At 47.1% G+C, this 16,457-nt stretch overlaps 2 protein-coding genes across 2 annotated transcripts; one reads left to right on the top strand and one right to left on the bottom strand.

Moving 5' to 3' along the window:
• The first annotated feature begins 7,561 nt into the window (after positions 1-7,561).
• On the top strand, positions 7,562-11,503 carry LOC109739636 (kinesin-like protein KIN-8A). Its single transcript, XM_020298706.4, has 7 exons — positions 7,562-8,603; positions 9,017-9,293; positions 9,547-9,597; positions 9,763-9,855; positions 9,941-10,303; positions 10,393-11,073; positions 11,240-11,503. Exons 1-7 carry the CDS (start codon positions 7,762-7,764, stop codon positions 11,264-11,266), a joined length of 2,334 nt encoding a protein of 777 aa, XP_020154295.1. The 5' UTR covers positions 7,562-7,761; the 3' UTR covers positions 11,267-11,503.
• A 249-nt stretch (positions 11,504-11,752) lies between these two features.
• On the bottom strand, positions 11,753-15,418 carry LOC109739635 (protein GAMETE EXPRESSED 3). Its single transcript, XM_040403947.3, has 10 exons — positions 14,863-15,418; positions 14,572-14,753; positions 14,143-14,478; positions 13,796-14,042; positions 13,313-13,597; positions 13,137-13,223; positions 12,893-12,925; positions 12,745-12,804; positions 12,511-12,653; positions 11,753-12,428 (listed from the first exon to the last, which is right to left on the bottom strand). Exons 1-10 carry the CDS (start codon positions 14,975-14,977, stop codon positions 11,790-11,792), a joined length of 2,127 nt encoding a protein of 708 aa, XP_040259881.1. The 5' UTR covers positions 14,978-15,418; the 3' UTR covers positions 11,753-11,789.
• Between the last annotated feature and the right edge of the window lie 1,039 nt (positions 15,419-16,457).

Raw genomic sequence — 16,457 nt, 5'->3', positions numbered from 1 at the left:
AGGAAAAGAGTGCATCTACATACCCTTGTAGATCACGAGCGGAAGCGTTCAAGTGAACGGGGTTGATGGAGTCGTACTCGTTGTGATCCAAATCACCGCTGACCGAGCGCCGAACGGACGGCACCTCCGCGTTCAACACACGTACGGTTGGGAAGACATCTCCTCCTTCTTGATCCATCAAGGGGGAAGGAGAGGTTGATGGAGATCCAGCAGCACGACGGCGTGGTGGTGGAAGCAGCGGGGATCTCGGCAGGGCTTCGCCAAGCTCAGCGAGAGGGAGAGGTGTCACGGGAGGGAGAGGGAGGCGCCAGGGGCTTGGGGTCTGCTGCCCTCCCTCCCCCTCTTTATATAGGGGTCCAGGGGGGCGCCGGCCCCTAGAGATCCATCTCAAGGGGGGGGTGGCGGCCAAGGGGGGGACTTGCCCCCCAAGTCAAGTGGGGCGCCCCCCACCCCTAGGGTTTCCAACCCTAGGCGTAGGGGAGGCCCAAGGGGGGCGCACCAGCCCACCAGGGGCTGGTTCCCTGCCCCACTTCAGCCCATTGGGCCCTCCGGGATAGGTGGCCCCACCCGGTGGACCCCCGGGACCCTTCCGGTGGTCCCGGTACAATACCGGTGACCCCCGAAACTTTCCCGGTGGCCGAAACTGGACTTCCTATATATAATTCTTCACCTCCAGACCATTCCGGAACTCCTCGTGACGTCCGGGATCTCATCCGGGACTCCGAACAACTTTCGGGTTACCGCATACTAGTATCTCTACAACCCTAGCGTCACCGAACCTTAAGTGTGTAGACCCTACGGGTTCGGGAGACATGCAGACATGACCGAGACGACTCTCCGTTCAATAACCAACAGTGGGATCTGGATACCCATGTTGGCTCCCACATGTTCCACGATGATCTCATCGGATGAACCACGCCGTCGAGGATTCAATCAATCCCGTATACAATTCCCTTTGTCAATCGGTACGTTACTTGCCCGAGATTCGATCGTCGGTATCCCAATACCTTGTTCAATCTCGTTACCGGCAAGTCACTTTACTCGTACCGTAATGCATGATCCCGTGACCAAACACTTGGTCACATTGAGCTCATTATGATGATGCATTACCGAGTGGGCCCAGAGATACCTCTCCGTCATACGGAGTGACAAATCCCAGTCTCGATTCGTGCCAACCCAACAGACACTTTCGGAGATACCCGTAGTGCACCTTTATAGCCACCCAGTTACGTTGTGACGTTTGGCACACCCAAAGCACTCCTATGGTATCCGGGAGTTGCACAATCTCATGGTCTAAGGAAATGATACTTGACATTTGGAAAAGCTCTAGCAAACGAACTACACGATCTTGTGCTATGCTTAGGATTGGGTCTTGTCCATCACATCATTCTCCTAATGATGTGATCCCATTATCAATGACATCCAATGTCCATAGTCAGGAAACCATGACTCTGTTGATCAACGAGCTAGTCAACTAGAGGCTCACTAGGGACATGTTGTGGTCTATGTATTCACACATGTATTACGATTTCTGGATAACACAATTATAGCATGAACAATAGACAATTATCATGAACAAGGAAATATAATAATAACCATTTTATTATTGCCTCTAGGGCATATTTCCAACAGTGATGTTGGAGCGGTAGCGGTGAGGCGCAGGACGACGTGGTTGAACTGGCTCAAGTACGGCGCACGTCGGCGTCCTGGAGGCAGCTCGGCATCGGCTTCAACTACTAGCCGTGGAGGGTATTAAATTGTCATATATTCAAAAAAAATCATATTAAACTGTCAAAGTATTTTGACCTTCATGGATATTGATTTTCTGTAAAAACCAAAAACATGCAAAAACAGGAACTCACAATGGGCACTAGATTAATAAGTTAGTCTAAAAAATAATATAAAAGTGCACCAGAACCACATAAAATTGATATAAATATAGCATGAATACTTCATAAATTATAGATACATTGGAGACGTATCAACCTCTAGCTATAATTAATTGCAGTTTGAACAAAAAAACTCAAAGTGTGTCACTACTGAATTTGGCCCTATATGTTATGAGTTGATTGCCCCTAACCAGACTGCCTACATCAAAGGGAAGTTTATAATGGAAATCATCATTGTTGCACATGAAATTATTCACTCTACTGCCTCTACTAATCATTCTGGCTTTGTTTTCAAGTTAGATTATGAGAAGTCTTATGACATGATTAGTAGAGAGTTTCTATTGGAATTGCTTGCTAGTAGAGGGTTTAGCCCTAAGTGGATTACCAAAATCAATTCCTTATTGTTTAACGGCTCGGTTGGTGTCAGAGTTAATGACACTACTAGTGAATTCTTTGTAGCTGGTAGGGTGTAAGGTAGGGGGATCCTATTTCCCCTTGCTTTTCAACCTTGTAGCTGATGTCTTCACTAGGATGCTTATTATAGCTGCTAGTGATAATTATATTTTTGGTCTTTATCCGGTGATAAACCCTGCTGGTGTGATCACTATGCAATATGTTGATGACACTTTGTTGTTTGTATGGACTAACTTAGATCATGCCAAAAATCTCAAATGGCTGCTATCTTGTTTTGAGCACCTTTCCGGGATGATAGTTAATTTCCACAAATATGATTTGGTTCCTATTAATGTAAGTAGTGATGAAGCTCAGGCTTTTGCCCAAAATTGGGGTGTAAGTTGGTCTCTTTCCCTATTAAGTACTTAGGTGCCCCTTTACACTATTGTAATCTTAAAAATGAGGACCTCCAACCTATTGATGATAGCATTATCAATAGAGCTGTTGGTTGGAGAGGGAGATTACTCTCTTTGGGCAAGAGACTGGTTCTTGTCCAAGTCTTCTTAGCTAGCATCCCCTCCTACCTTATGGGTGTTACTAAATTCCCTAAATGGGCTATTACTCTCATTAATTACCAACTAGCTCATTGCTTCTCGGATGATTATGAGGGGCACCACAACTATCACCTAGCTGCCTGGGGTCTTTAACTATGAAAAAAATTGGTGGGTTGGGGTATTACTAATATTGCTGACATGAATCTATGTCTTTTGGCTTCTTGGTTTAAGAGTTATCAATATGATGAGGGTAAGGTTTGGAGAAATATTATTGATTCTAAATACAGAACTCACTCCCCTAATATCTTTACTTACCCTTCTACTGGTGCCTCTCCTATCTGGAAAGGTATACTAGCCGATGCTAAGGCAGTTGATTTTGACTATTCTTGGAAGATTGGGAATGGTAGTAAATCTAGGTTTTGGGAGGACCAATGGATTGGCTCTGGCTCTCTAGCTACCCAATTTTGGGATTTATATACCATTTTACGATGAACATAATTGTGCTATGAGTGAAGTTTGGGATGGTTGTCAACTCAAACTTTATTTTAGGAGATGTCTCTCTCTCTCTTGAACATATCTTAGATTGGCAGGACCTTGTTAATATTACGTCTTCCATCATTTTTTATGATAGGGAGGATGAGCTTGTGTGGAACTATAATGCTAATGGGATATTGTTGGGGAACGTAGCAGAAATTTAAAATTTTCTACGTATCACCAAGATCAATCTATGGAGTCATCTAGCAACGAGAGAGAGGGGAGTGCATCTACATACCCTTGTAGATCGCGCGCGGAAGCGTTCAAGAGAACGGGGTTGATGGAGTCGTACTCGTCGTGATCCAAATCACCGATGATCCTAGCGCCGAACGGACGGCACCTCCGCGTTTAACACACGTACGGAGCGGGGACGTCTCCTCCTTCTTGATCCAGCAAGGGGGGAGGAGAAGTTGATGGAGATCCAGCAACACGACGGCGTGGTGGTGGAAGTAGCGGGATCCCGGCAGGGCTTCGCCAAGCGCAAGCGGGGAGGAAGAGGTGTCACGGGAGGGAGGCGCCAGGGCTTGGGGTGCTGCTCCCATGCGCCTCCCCACTATATATAGGGGTGGAGGGGGCTGGTTTCTTGCCCTCCAAGTCCATTGGGGCGTTGGCAAAGGTGGGGGAAAGAAATCCCATCATTTCCCTTCCCCACCGATTGTTATCCCCCTTTTTTAGGGATCTTGATCTTATTCCTTCGGGATATGATCTTATTCCTTCTAAGGTGGGATCTTGGTGCGCCTTGACCAGGGGTGTGGGGCCTTGCCCCCACTACCCACGTTCATGTGGGTCCCCCCATGCAGGTGGGCCCCACTTCGGAACCTTCTAGAACCTTCCCGGTACAATACCGAAAAATCCCGAACATTTTCCGGTGGCCAAAATAGGACTTCCCATATATAAATCTTTACCTCCGGACCATGCCGGAACTCCTCGTGACGTCCGGGATCTCATCCGGGACTCCGAACAACTTTCGGTTAACCGCATACTAATATCTCTACAACTCTAGCGTCACCGAACCTTAAGTGTGTAGACCCTACGGGTTCGGGAGACATGCAGACATGACCGAGACGACTCTCCGGTCAATAACCAACAGCGGGATCTGGATACCCATGTTGGCTCCCACATGTTCCACGATGATCTCATCGGATGAACCACGATGTCGAGGATTCAATCAATCCCGTATACAATTCCCTTTGTCAATCGGTACGTTACTTGCCCGAGATTCGATCGTCGGTATCCCAATACCTTGTTCAATCTCGTTACCGGCAAGTCACTTTACTCGTACCGTAACGCATGATCCCGTGGCTAACTCCTTAGTCACATTGAGCTCATTATGATGATGCATTACCGAGTGGGCCAAGAGATACCTCTCCGTCATACGGAGTGACAAATCCCAGTCTCGATTCGTGCCAACCCAACAGACACTTTCGGAGATACCTGTAGTGCACCTTTATAGCCACCCAGTTACGTTGTGACGTTTGGTACACCCAAAGCATTCCTACGGTATCTGGGAGTTGCACAATCTCATGGTCTAAGGAAATGATACTTGACATTAGAAAAGCTCTAGCAAACGAACTACACGATCTTGTGCTATGCTTAGGATTGGGTCTTGTCCATCACATCATTCTCCTAATGATGTGATCCCGTTATCAATGACATCCAATGTCCATGGTCAGGAAACCATAACCATCTATTGATCAACGAGCTAGTCAACTAGAGGCTTACTAGGGACATGTTGTGGTCTATGTATTCACACATGTATTACGGTTTCCAGTTAATACAATTATAGCATGAACAACAGACAATTATCATGAACAAGGAAATACAATAATAACCATTTTATTATTGCCTCTAGGGCATATTTCCAACAGATATACTCTGTGAAATCCTTTTATGACATTATCAATTTTAGAGGGGTTTTGCCTATGTACTCTCCTGCTATTTGGCATTTGAATATTCCCCCCAGGGCCCAAATATTCATCTGGCTACTTAATAATAATAATAATAATAATAATAATAATAATAATAATAATAATAATAATAATAAGAAGAAGAAGAAGAAGAAGAAGAAGAAGATTCTTACCAGAGACAATCTGTCTAAAAGACAGAATGTCCCTCATTTAACTTGTATATTTTGTTGTGAGTTAGAATCTTGTGGTCATTTATTTTTTGAGTGTGCTGTGGCAGTTGAACTTTGGAAGAGCATTGCTAGTCTTACTGGTTTTGCTGAGGCGCCTACTATGGACAATTTAGCCTCTTGATGGGCTAATAATGCAACTCATAAAGTGGCAAATGTGGTTCATTCTCCAGCTTTGTGGTCTTTCTGAAAATTTAGAAACAATATGATTTTCAACCATACTCCTTGGTCTGGTATGCATGCTATCTGGAGAAAATAGTTGTTATTCTACCTTTGTGGTAGGTCCTATCCTTAGAGCCAGGGAGCAACTAGAGACTATTACAACAAACAACAATCTGTGGCAAGAGATCCTCCTTTGTTGCTATGGCCAGAAGTGGGCTAGGGCTTGATCGTTGTTCTTCATTTGGTTAAACTAGCTCAGGTGAAGACTAAAGTTGGAAGCAGGGCGAAGACTCCCCCCTAGAATAATATGTTGTTCTTTAGGGGGGTTTCCCCTGTTTTCTCTTATGCTATTGTAAGGATATCTTAGGTAGTGGTCTGGAACCTGTTAGTACTGTTTTAGCTTTCCTTTCTGCTCTTCTAGCCGGGACGCTGGGTTTCTCCCCGCTCCTGTGTGCTTGTAATGTGCTAAGGTCTGCAACACTCTGGCTTTGTTGGTAATGCAATGGGGCTGGGGCCTTTGGCCCTTTTTCTCGATAAAAAACTTGTTGTGTAAACCCAAGTTTAGTCGAGAAACTGAATTGAGGACGGCGTGCTCACTTAGAAAACCTCCTATGTGGGTTAGTGGCCTTTCTAGTGTTCATTTGTCCTAATGAAATTATGGAATTAATTGGGAAATTTTGGATTGGCAGAAATGTTAGTTGCTTTATAACCCAAGTGCTTAAGAGCACATATTCTTTTATAGAAAAGAATGTATAAGAAAAAGTTTCGGGAAATGGGCTTTGGTGAAAATGCTAAGAGTGTTGGAGGTTTGTGTCAACTAGTGCAAGCAAAAATAATTAAGTATTTAATTTGCCAAGTCCAAGAGAGACATTTTAAATAAGATCAAATGCAAATTCCAAATAAACCCAACTTGATTCGAAAAATAGGGGGCCAAAATCTAGGGTGTACATGCGGTGAGCCGAGGGTGGCTATAGAGGGCGACCGATTCGGCAGGAGGTGGCCCAATTCCTCCTTCCACTTTTTCAGGAGAGCTCGCGCCATCTCCCTGCTCGCATGTGTTCGGAGCCACGCTCCCTTCCCCTGCATCGCCCGAGCCTGACTAAGTGAAAACGGCTAATTCGGTCATTCCTGACGGGTGTAATTATGGATGCTTTAAATTTCGTGCTATGTCGGCCAAGCAGTAAACACATCATAAGAAACAGGCCAATTTTGCATCGCCCGGATCTGATTGAACCAAATACACCCCACCCCACCCCCCAGTTTTCGCTCGTGACACCAATTTTCGTTTTACTTTCTCTTGCAAGAGAATCAGCGAGTTTTCGGTTTCGCCGGGCAATTAAAGGCACTATTTTATGGCTGCATTCACATCTTCTTTTGGGAGTTATACATCTTTAAATCTCGCTATAATAAACTTGTATACAGAGAGAGAGGAGCGTTGCTACACGTACGACAATATTTGTATGATTTCTGTATGAAGTAGCAGGGCCACCGTTGATCAACGCTGGCTCAAGGTGGGTTCACGATGGATTGCACTATCGTACCAAATCGGACGAGCTTTTATCGTATGTGAGGCAATTCGAGAGAGAGAGAGCGGTCATCATGCCCAAATCGACGCACCATCGAATTGATTGACTCGCTGATAACCTGCGAAACTCGTCGACTGTTGACCCCACTCTCGACCGTTGGCTGCGAGGGCCACGCCACGCCGCACGCCTATGCCCGACCGTTGCAGCCTCCTCCCTCCCTCCCTCCCCGACGTTTCAAACCTGCGGCCTCGCATCCGGTGTCCATCTCCGATCCGACGGCCTCCCCCTTCCCCAGCTCCCCTCCCCTCCTCCCCAGCCCCAGTCCCCGCTACTGTTTCGACTTTACAAGACACCGACCACCAACGCCTCTCTCTCTCCCTCTCTCCGCCTCTCCCCAGATCAAGAGCCAAGAATTCGGTCAAATTTCGAGATCTTGCTCCGACTTCGGGCCGTTAGTGCATCTCTCTTGCCGGGATTTTGCGAGATTTCCAGCGAGCCGTGCGAGTGGGGGAGCTGCTGGGGTCGTCCATGCTCAGGTCGAGCTTCTGACCAGATCTTGTCCGACGAAGATGCCGGTCTCCACGCGCTCGCAGGCCAGCGCCATCAAGGGCGGCGACCCGGGCGCGCGCCAGTGGAGCTCGTCGGCGGCGCGGGTGCCAATGTCGGCCCCGGGCCGCGACGCCGCGGGGCGCCGGGCCTCGCTCCTCCCCAACACGCACCACGGGCTCAAGGAGAAGATGCGCGCGCTCAACCTCTTCTACGAGCAGCACAAGCAGATGCTCGCCTCCTCGCAGGGCGGCGCCGCCTTGCGCCGCAGCCGCACCATCCCGCACGCCAACGTCGGGGAGGACAGGGACGAGAACGCTCAGGAGGAGGAGGGGGAGGGGGCCAGGCGTCACCGTGACGCCATTGCTCCGCTCCCCGAGGCGGCGGTCCTCAGGGAGAACATGGGGCCTCCGGAGGCGAGGGCCCCTTCCAAGAACGACAAGGTCGTCGTGTTCTCGCGGCCACCGGAGCCCAAGGAGAAGGAGAACGTGGCCCTCGCCGCCAACGTCATGTCCTGCCCCGTCAAGAAGGCGGCGCCGGCTCTCCCCGCACTGCAGGCCAGGAAGCTCTCACTCGGAGGAGGCATCGGCGGCAAGCTCAAGGCTGTAGGGGAGATGGGGGCTGCCAATGCCGACGCAACAGGGAGCCGGATCATGGTCTTCGTCAGGCTGCGGCCCATGTCCAGGAAGGAGAAGGAGGCCGGGTCCAAGACCTGTGTCAAGATCGTCAACAAGAAGGACGTGTACCTCACGGAGTTGGCCTCAGAGAACGACTACCTCCGCCTGAAGCGCGTGCGAGGCCGCCATTTCTGCTTCGACGCTTCCTTCCCCGACTCCACGGCGCAGGCCGAAGTCTATAGCACCTCGTAAGAATCGCACTACCATATCATGGCTTCATTCAATTTCTTTACAATGCACATGTTTCAAACAATTATTTCATTATTTGGTTATCTTAGAAAGAAGATGCAGTTGTTTGTGCTCTTGAATTTGGAAGTGATAAATCTGCGGATGAAGCTGCATACATCTTTTATGACTAGATTCGATAGTAGGAGACACATTTTCATGATAGTTGAGAAATTGGTTATAGAAGTGGTAGTATTTGTGAAATGTTGGACGAGAGTAATGGTAGGTCTAGGATATTGATTACAGGAGTGAGCTAATTTCTTGAATATTAGGACAAATCAATGGTATAGTATGTACTTGCAATGTATTGCTCAATTGCACTTCTCCACTTTCCTGGCATTTAACATGAGTCCAATCCTCCATTCTTATATTGCAGAACAGCAGATCTTGTGGAAGGTGTTTTGCAAGGGAGGAATGGGACCGTGTTTTGCTATGGAGCAACAGGGGCTGGGAAGACCTACACAATGCTCGGGACCATGGATAACCCTGGCGTAATGGTGCTCGCAATCAAGGATTTGTTCTTGAAGGTGAGGCAGAGGAGCTATGATGGCAACCACTCGATTCAGCTGTCGTACCTCGAGGTCTACAATGAGACAGTGAGGGATTTGCTATCTCCTGGTAGACCCCTCCTTCTGAGAGAAGACAAGCAGCAGGTATTCTAGCCTATAACCATCTTTCAACCAATGAAGCAAGCTTTTGTTGAGAAACTTTACTTTACTCTTGGTGATATCAAGTTAGTAGTCCTCCTGGTAGAGTAAAATTAATCAGTTCGAACAGAACGAAAAAGTATATTATGTTGCCAAATGATCCATTCTGTATGTTCTGTACACATTTTGCAGTATATGTACAATTTATACCCCTTCTTATTATGAGTATTCTAACAGGATAGTGTATTGTGCATTCCAGGGAACTGTTGCTGCTGGTCTTACACAATATAGAGCATACTCTACAGATGAAGTAATGAGCTCTTCCTTAGTTACTACTCCCTCCATCCCATAATATAAGAGCATTTTTGACACTAGCGCGGTGTCAAAAACACTCTTATATTATGGGACGGAGGGAGTATTGCTTTGCAGTTGGCAATAAAAATGATAATAACATTCTTGACATTGTTCATCACAGGTTATGAAATTACTTCAGCAAGGCAACCAGAATAGAACAACTGAACCAACTCGAGTTAATGAGACCTCATCGCGCTCTCATGCAATACTACAGGTGAATGTCAATCATGCACTTTCACTAGTACTGAAAAACACGGTCCCACGAACTGCATAAATATAAACTATTGCAAATTTTGCAGGTTGTCGTGGAATATAGATACATGGATGGAACTAGTGTTGTAACACGAGTTGGAAAGCTCTCACTCATTGATCTTGCTGGATCAGAGAGGGCTATAGCAACTGACCAACGCTCACAGAGGTCGCTCGAAGGAGCTAACATAAATCGGTCTCTCCTCGCACTCAGCAGTTGCATCAATGCTCTTGTGGAGGGGAAGAGGCATGTGCCATATCGCAATTCCAAGCTGACCCAGCTCCTCAAGGATTCACTTGGGGGATCCTGCAACACTGTCATGATTGCAAACATCAGCCCTTCGAATCTTTCCTTTGGTGAGACACAGAACACTCTTCATTGGGCTGATCGTGCCAAGGAGATAAAAACAAAGGTCTGAAAATATGATTTTATGAACATTAATCTTGTAACATTGTACTGAACAGAACTCGTGACAAAATGAATAATCTTGTGATTTTTCAGCCATTGAACGCTGGGAATGAGGAAGTTTTCAAGGCACCAGATTCTGATACTGATCAGGCCAAGCTAGTACTGGAGCTTCAGAAGGAGAACAGTGAGCTGAGGCAGCAGGTGGTGAAGCAGCAACAGAAGCTGCTGACTGTTCAGGCTCAGTCACTTGCTCCCAACGGCTCGCCACAACAATGTGCTGCCCCCTCACCTCACATTACCACCACGCCATGCTCGACACAAAGAAAGGTGAAGCGGTCTATTTTAGACGGGAGCTGTTTCAGCACACCAAATTCTAAGAGGCCAGCAGACAATGCGATGGTCCGGGATCTGCAGAGGAAAGTGAAGACCCTGGAGTCCGAGATGGAGAAGATGAAGAAGGAACACTTTCTGCAGCTCAAGCAGAGGGACGAGTTCATCCGTGGTTTGATCAACAGGAAGAACTCAAATGACCCTGAACCAGCAACAGCTGAGAGAAGAGTGATCACAAGGGCAAGCCTACGTAAGGCCGAGAAAGATGCAGGTGAGCTGAAGAGCCCGAGCCACAGGTTCACGTCACCTGTGCCTACGGCTAAGAAGCGTACCTTCTGGGACTTTGGAGGCGAAAGCCCTTCAGTTCTTGCTGGAAATGGGCGGAAGACTCGGAGCCATGTAGCTGCTGAAACTCCAACCAGGGCCCCTTCAATGCTACTTCAGGTATAGTCCTTCAGCTCACACCATTCCCAAGAGTTTATTATAGTAGTTCTATATGGGCAGCATATAAATTACTCCCTCTGTCCCAAAAACGTTCTTATATTATGGGACGGAGGGGGTACGTTTCTGTTGCTGCCGGGGCCTCACCCTGCATTACACTTTGTTTCAGCCGGGATTCACACGCCAAAGAGCCTAGCAGCACTGGACCCTCAGGAGACGAATGAATGCAGAGGATAGACATGTTCATATCTTACTATTTTTTTGTCAGCTATGCTAATTGGAGTTTATCATATCCGTGTATTCTGTTGATTAAATTCAGTTTGCCTGGGCTAACTGAACCAGCATAGAGTTTTATTTATTAGCTTCTATGTCCATTTAAATTATTGAAACTGTACAATATTTGGTCAGGGGAGAGAACATTTATATTTGGTAACTGGAGCAGCTGTTACACATTTTCCATCTGAATGTTGCTCAAATTTGGCAAAACAAAATGACAGGCATATAAAGTTAAGGGCAGTTCTCACTTTTGTTGTTTGTATGCAATCTGAATCAAAATGAATGATGCCCTGCAAGAAGAAGAAACAGAACCAGCTCCATATGCATCTGAGTATAAACTTGTACAAATGAACCACAATAAATAACATCCTAGTTTTCTAGGAACATAATTACCATCGACAATCAAGCAAGCTAAATCTTCATCTAATTCGTTGAGTTACATATCAGTTTGTTGAGGACAGACTTCGCCTCCTCTTCAGCCACATTCTCTTGGTTGGTGCAAGATCGTGCCGCATGGTCTCCATCGGAAATTCTTCCCTCTGCGACGGTGATTTGCTACTGCTTTCTCCTTGCACATACAACGGATTCATAAATGCCTGATACGATGATGCGATTTCTACTGGCAATTTGTCTTGAGCTTCCTTGGCAATATCATCTGAAGGTCCAGCCTCTTCTGCTGACTTGGATCTTGTGTCCAGTTCCATTTCTTCAAAGCTACTACCACTGCTGCAGCTCCCACTGTCACTTGAGTAGCTACTGCTTGTTCTATCCTCCGAAGTAGAGCTCTCGCTGAGCGTATTAAAGACCGTAATGCTTTCTCTCTGTGCGCCGTGAAATGAGTGACTCTTGTGCTTTCCATTGTGAAGAGGCAATATGGAAGAGCCTTGTCTCAAGCCCAGGACATCCCTGCCAAGACTGTATGATGTGTACAGCTTCCTCTCAACACCATCCTTGGCTTTCACCATTTCACCCAATTGCTCTAAAGTTTCGTTTGAAGAGGCGTCTTCGACGTCTTTGACCACCTTCTGCTCTAACTCGGAGATAATCTTGCCTAAGACTCTCCTCTTGCTGTGAAGAGAACGCTGCGTTTCAGAAGGTAGATGTCAGACTCAGACCATAGTTCAGTGGAGAAGTCACCCTAAACTATGTTTCTAGTACACATACCCTCTTTTCCAGGAACTTTTGCAAGCCATTGTTTTGAAGCTTTTTCTTCCTCCAGAAGATGCAGCAAAACCGCACAATTACCGCTTGCACCACAATGACAATGAGTTGGAAAAAGAACAACAGAAGGACATGGTTGTGGTCACCTGATGGATATACATTACATAGTCAGTAATTATGCATTTCTAACTAAACAACAGCAACAAAAGAAGAAAAATGTCACAACTTGAATGTCACCTGGATCACCATGAACAAACTTTGGTTTTGCTTTTCTGCAAGTCCAAGCAATCTTTTGCCCTTGCAGAACAAAGAGGTGAAGTACTCGGTAAGACAATACAACTTTAGGATGGAAAATCAACTAGATACATGAGAAAAGAAAACATACTTCTCGTGTAGCATTGCACGGCGTTGCCGATTCCTGTGACAAGAAATTTCAGGAGCTCAAAGCTTTGCAAATTAGTTGATATCAGGTACTCCCTCCATCCCAAAATAAGTATTAAATCAGGGACACTTATTTTGGGGCTGAGGGAGTATAACTTTACCAATTACCCTTATATTGTTTCTCTCTTCAGTTAACTTGAAGCATAATAATTGCTTAATCAAGGATTCAAGAGCTAAACAAGACTTACTTGCAGAAGATAGAGCAGTGAGAAGAATGGTCTCATCTAGTGTAAAGTAGTCCAGGTCACTACTGGACAACAAATTCGATAATTCTCCTGGTAAGGAACACATGAAAAAAAATTAGCTTCACGCCACCATTTTGGAGGAACAAGCATGACACATTCATATAAAGAACGAAACGAACCAGGATACTTTTCAGTCCAGTAGACCGTTCCAGTTGCTGGAGCCAACAGAGTAAACAAGATGCTTGATGGCTTCATCGCCGATACATAGGCGTAATCACTGATAGTTTGACTTGATTTTGCCTCCATTATGGTCTGGCTGATGTAGACTGAAAACCCTGAGCAGTCCAGGACTGGACTTGACTGGATGACTGAGTTAGGTGCTGTTCTTTGAAGAAACTTTCTGATATCACCATCAGGAGAAATTGAATACAAGATCCCATCTAACGAGCCAATTGATATCCAACCTGTTACAACAGTTGAACAAAGTAGCATGAAGGGTGATATATGATACAAATTATCATGCAAATAGATGTTGGTATACGAATGTTGAAGAGAATGCAGTTAAACAAAACAATTAAAGTCCCATGAGAATTAAACAGCTCCAGGTGTGAATGAATTAGCGAAGGAACAAACATGTTTCAAAATCCAGATGGATGATTTACCATTGGAATCCACAGCTGGCAAGATTTTCTCATTACTAAGTGGACCAACATTCAGCTGCCATGAAATGTTTCCTGAGAGTACATCGAGCCCCATCACAGTTGACTTTCTCGGAAGGACAATGTATAGGCGGCCATTATTTCCCGGTGCAACTGTCACGACTTTGTCGATCGAGCTCAAGTCTTGGACCCATCTATACTGACGGCTATGAATGTACATGGAATAGAGCTGGCCTTCGGTATTTGATATCTGCTCAGTCATATGAAATTAAAATGGCAAGGTGAAAAAGGTGAGAAGACTAAACCATGGGAGTTAAAGAAATACACTGCCCAGTGAAATAAGGCCTTACATAAAGAGTGCCCTCGCATTGATCAACAATTGGAGATGAATTGAAATAGCAGGCTGAGATGTTGTTGCCCTTGCAGCCTAGACGGTAACCGAAGCGATCCACCACAGGCCCGGCACTCCACTGCAGCTTCCCGTCACGCAACGAGATAGAGAAAAGGCCACGGTTCCTAATGGTGATGAAAAGAGATGCATAGCTGCTGCTGGTCGATAGGCCGATGATCTCCTCAGACCTCCCTGGTGGTGAACCGTGACTGAAAAACACTTGTGATGTTGGGGCACTAGTGTGTAGGTTTTGTGGAGTTACTTTTATGACCTTATCTTCTGCCACCAAGTATATCTGCACAATCGATTCACCTTATTCTCTGCTACCAAGTATACAAGTATGAAAGCGTGTTCACAATGCAGCAGCAGCAATGAGAATTGAATTTACCTTGTCCCTCTCGGCAACCAAGCCGATATCTTGTTTACAGTTGTATCCAAGGGGAATGATCCACGCGAAGGTTCCGTTTGGCTCGAAAGCGAGTAGGTTCTTCCCGGAGCAAGCGACGAGGCGGCCCCCGTGGCCGATGAGAGGGGCCGAGAGGGCACGGCCAACACCCGGTGGTATATGGGCTGCAAAACCCATCCAGTCAAGTCAGGAGGCGCGACCGTGCGTGCGTGCGTGCGTGGGCAAGGAAACTGCAGACGGTAGTAGAAACCAAAGCAAGGGGATCGGTCGTACGGTTTTCAGCGGCGCTTGCATTGAGCCTCTGAAGCGCCGGCGGCGACGAGGAGCGCGCGGCGCCGACGAGAGAACACAGGAGCAGGCATAGGCGCGGCAACAACCTCATCGCCATGGCTGCGCGGTTGCAGAGAGGAAGAGTTTTTCGAGTAAGCGGAAGGACGGGGTGGTTACATTACACCCTGGCGGCGGTTCGTCCAGCGGCAGAAACTCGCCCTCGGAATCGGAAGGAAACTGAGCGGGGGCCAGGGATAGGGATGGCTGACAAATGCAGGAATTTCTCGCAATCGTGGTGGACTCGCTGCATCTCAGCGTGTACGTGCCTACCATCGAGCCTTGCGTGGCTGCTAGTAGGCCCTTGCGGCTGGTCAATACTAGGAGCATTTATGACCGGACTTAGCAAATATGACACTCTAAAACAACTTCAACGGGGTGGTCGCGCTTTATCCCCTTTTCGTGTGTTTGGGTCGGTCGTTCGCTCGTCTGCCCTTTTAAAATTTAGGTCGACAGTGCGCCCAACGGCCCCGGCCCATTTCATGTCCGCATGAAATTTTAAAAAAAAGTCCGCGGCCATAGATCATGCCAGCGGGCATGTCGTCACCATGCCAGTGCCGGCATACAATGCCAGTTTAAAAAAAAACACCACACAGTTTATGCTGACGCACTTGCCAGCGGCCGGCACACATGCCAGCACACAGAAATGGGTGAGACTCAAGTTCGACCACGCCATCGCGGCCGTGGCCATGTTAGCACACTTGTCGGCATAAAAAAAAGATGGCGCTCGCCGCCATAGATCACTCGTCGTCGAACTTGAGCATGTCGGTCTGCATCTTCTCGAACCATGGCCTCTTTCTTGGCGACACGGTGTTGAGATCCACCTTCATGATCTCCATCCCCGTCATCATGCTAGCGAGAGTCACTTCTTTCGCCTTGGTCTTGGCATTGGCGGCCTCGATCTCTAGCATCTTAGCTTGCTTCTCCGCCTCCATCTCAAGCATCCTCGTTTGCTTCTCCGCCTCCATCTCAAGCCTCCTCCTTTGGATCTTCATGAAGGCGTTCATTTGTTCTTCCTTGTCTTGTCGGCGCTTCTCCTCCCTTGAGTCCTCCTTGGTCATCCCGCTTGTCCTCCTTCTTGGAGTTGGTCTTCCCCCACGGCCGTGGCTTCTCGCCGTCCCCAACCTCCTCCACGGCCTTCTCCCCCATGCGACATGAGGGCGGCATATTGCGCCTTGAACTTCTCCTCGTCTTTGATGACCCTCCAACAATGGGAGAGGTTGAAGGACTTGCCATCGTGTTGGACCTTGAATGCCTCCAAAGCTTGAAATGCCTACAAATGAATTGCATGGAAGCATATTGGCTAATGGATATGGACATGCAAGCATAAAAGGAATGACACAAAGAAAGGGTGCTTGCTAGCATACCATGTCTTGCATGCCGATGCCGCTCACGGGGCGTGCCTTGATGCTCTCAGGAGTGGCACAAAACTTGTTGCACTCTTGTTGGATCACCTTCCAATGCTTCGAAATGGACACCCATCCGCGCGTGCTTTGCATTTGGTACGGCGGAAACTTCTTGCGCTCATGGAACTCACGATG

This window comes from Aegilops tauschii, chromosome 3, assembly GCF_002575655.3.
Source record: "Aegilops tauschii subsp. strangulata cultivar AL8/78 chromosome 3, Aet v6.0, whole genome shotgun sequence".
Taxonomy (NCBI): Eukaryota; Viridiplantae; Streptophyta; class Magnoliopsida; order Poales; family Poaceae; genus Aegilops; species Aegilops tauschii.
This window is presented reverse-complemented; position numbering and strand designations above follow the sequence as displayed.

Excerpts from the sequence above, each read along its gene's own strand:
- LOC109739636 (XM_020298706.4), top strand. The coding sequence starts at position 7,762 with ATGCCGGTCTCCACGCGCTCGCAGGCCAGCGCCATCAAGGGCGGCGAC. Across the intron at positions 9,856-9,940 it reads GCTCTCATGCAATACTACAG|GTTGTCGTGGAATATAGATA; the intron begins GTGAATGTCAAT and ends CAAATTTTGCAG. Across the intron at positions 11,074-11,239 it reads CCCCTTCAATGCTACTTCAG|CCGGGATTCACACGCCAAAG; the intron begins GTATAGTCCTTC and ends ACTTTGTTTCAG.
- LOC109739635 (XM_040403947.3), bottom strand. The coding sequence starts at position 14,977 with ATGGCGATGAGGTTGTTGCCGCGCCTATGCCTGCTCCTGTGTTCTCTC. Across the intron at positions 12,654-12,744 it reads GTTTGTTCATGGTGATCCAG|GTGACCACAACCATGTCCTT; the intron begins GTGACATTCAAG and ends TATATCCATCAG. Across the intron at positions 12,429-12,510 it reads AAAAGTTCCTGGAAAAGAGG|CGTTCTCTTCACAGCAAGAG; the intron begins GTATGTGTACTA and ends TCTGAAACGCAG.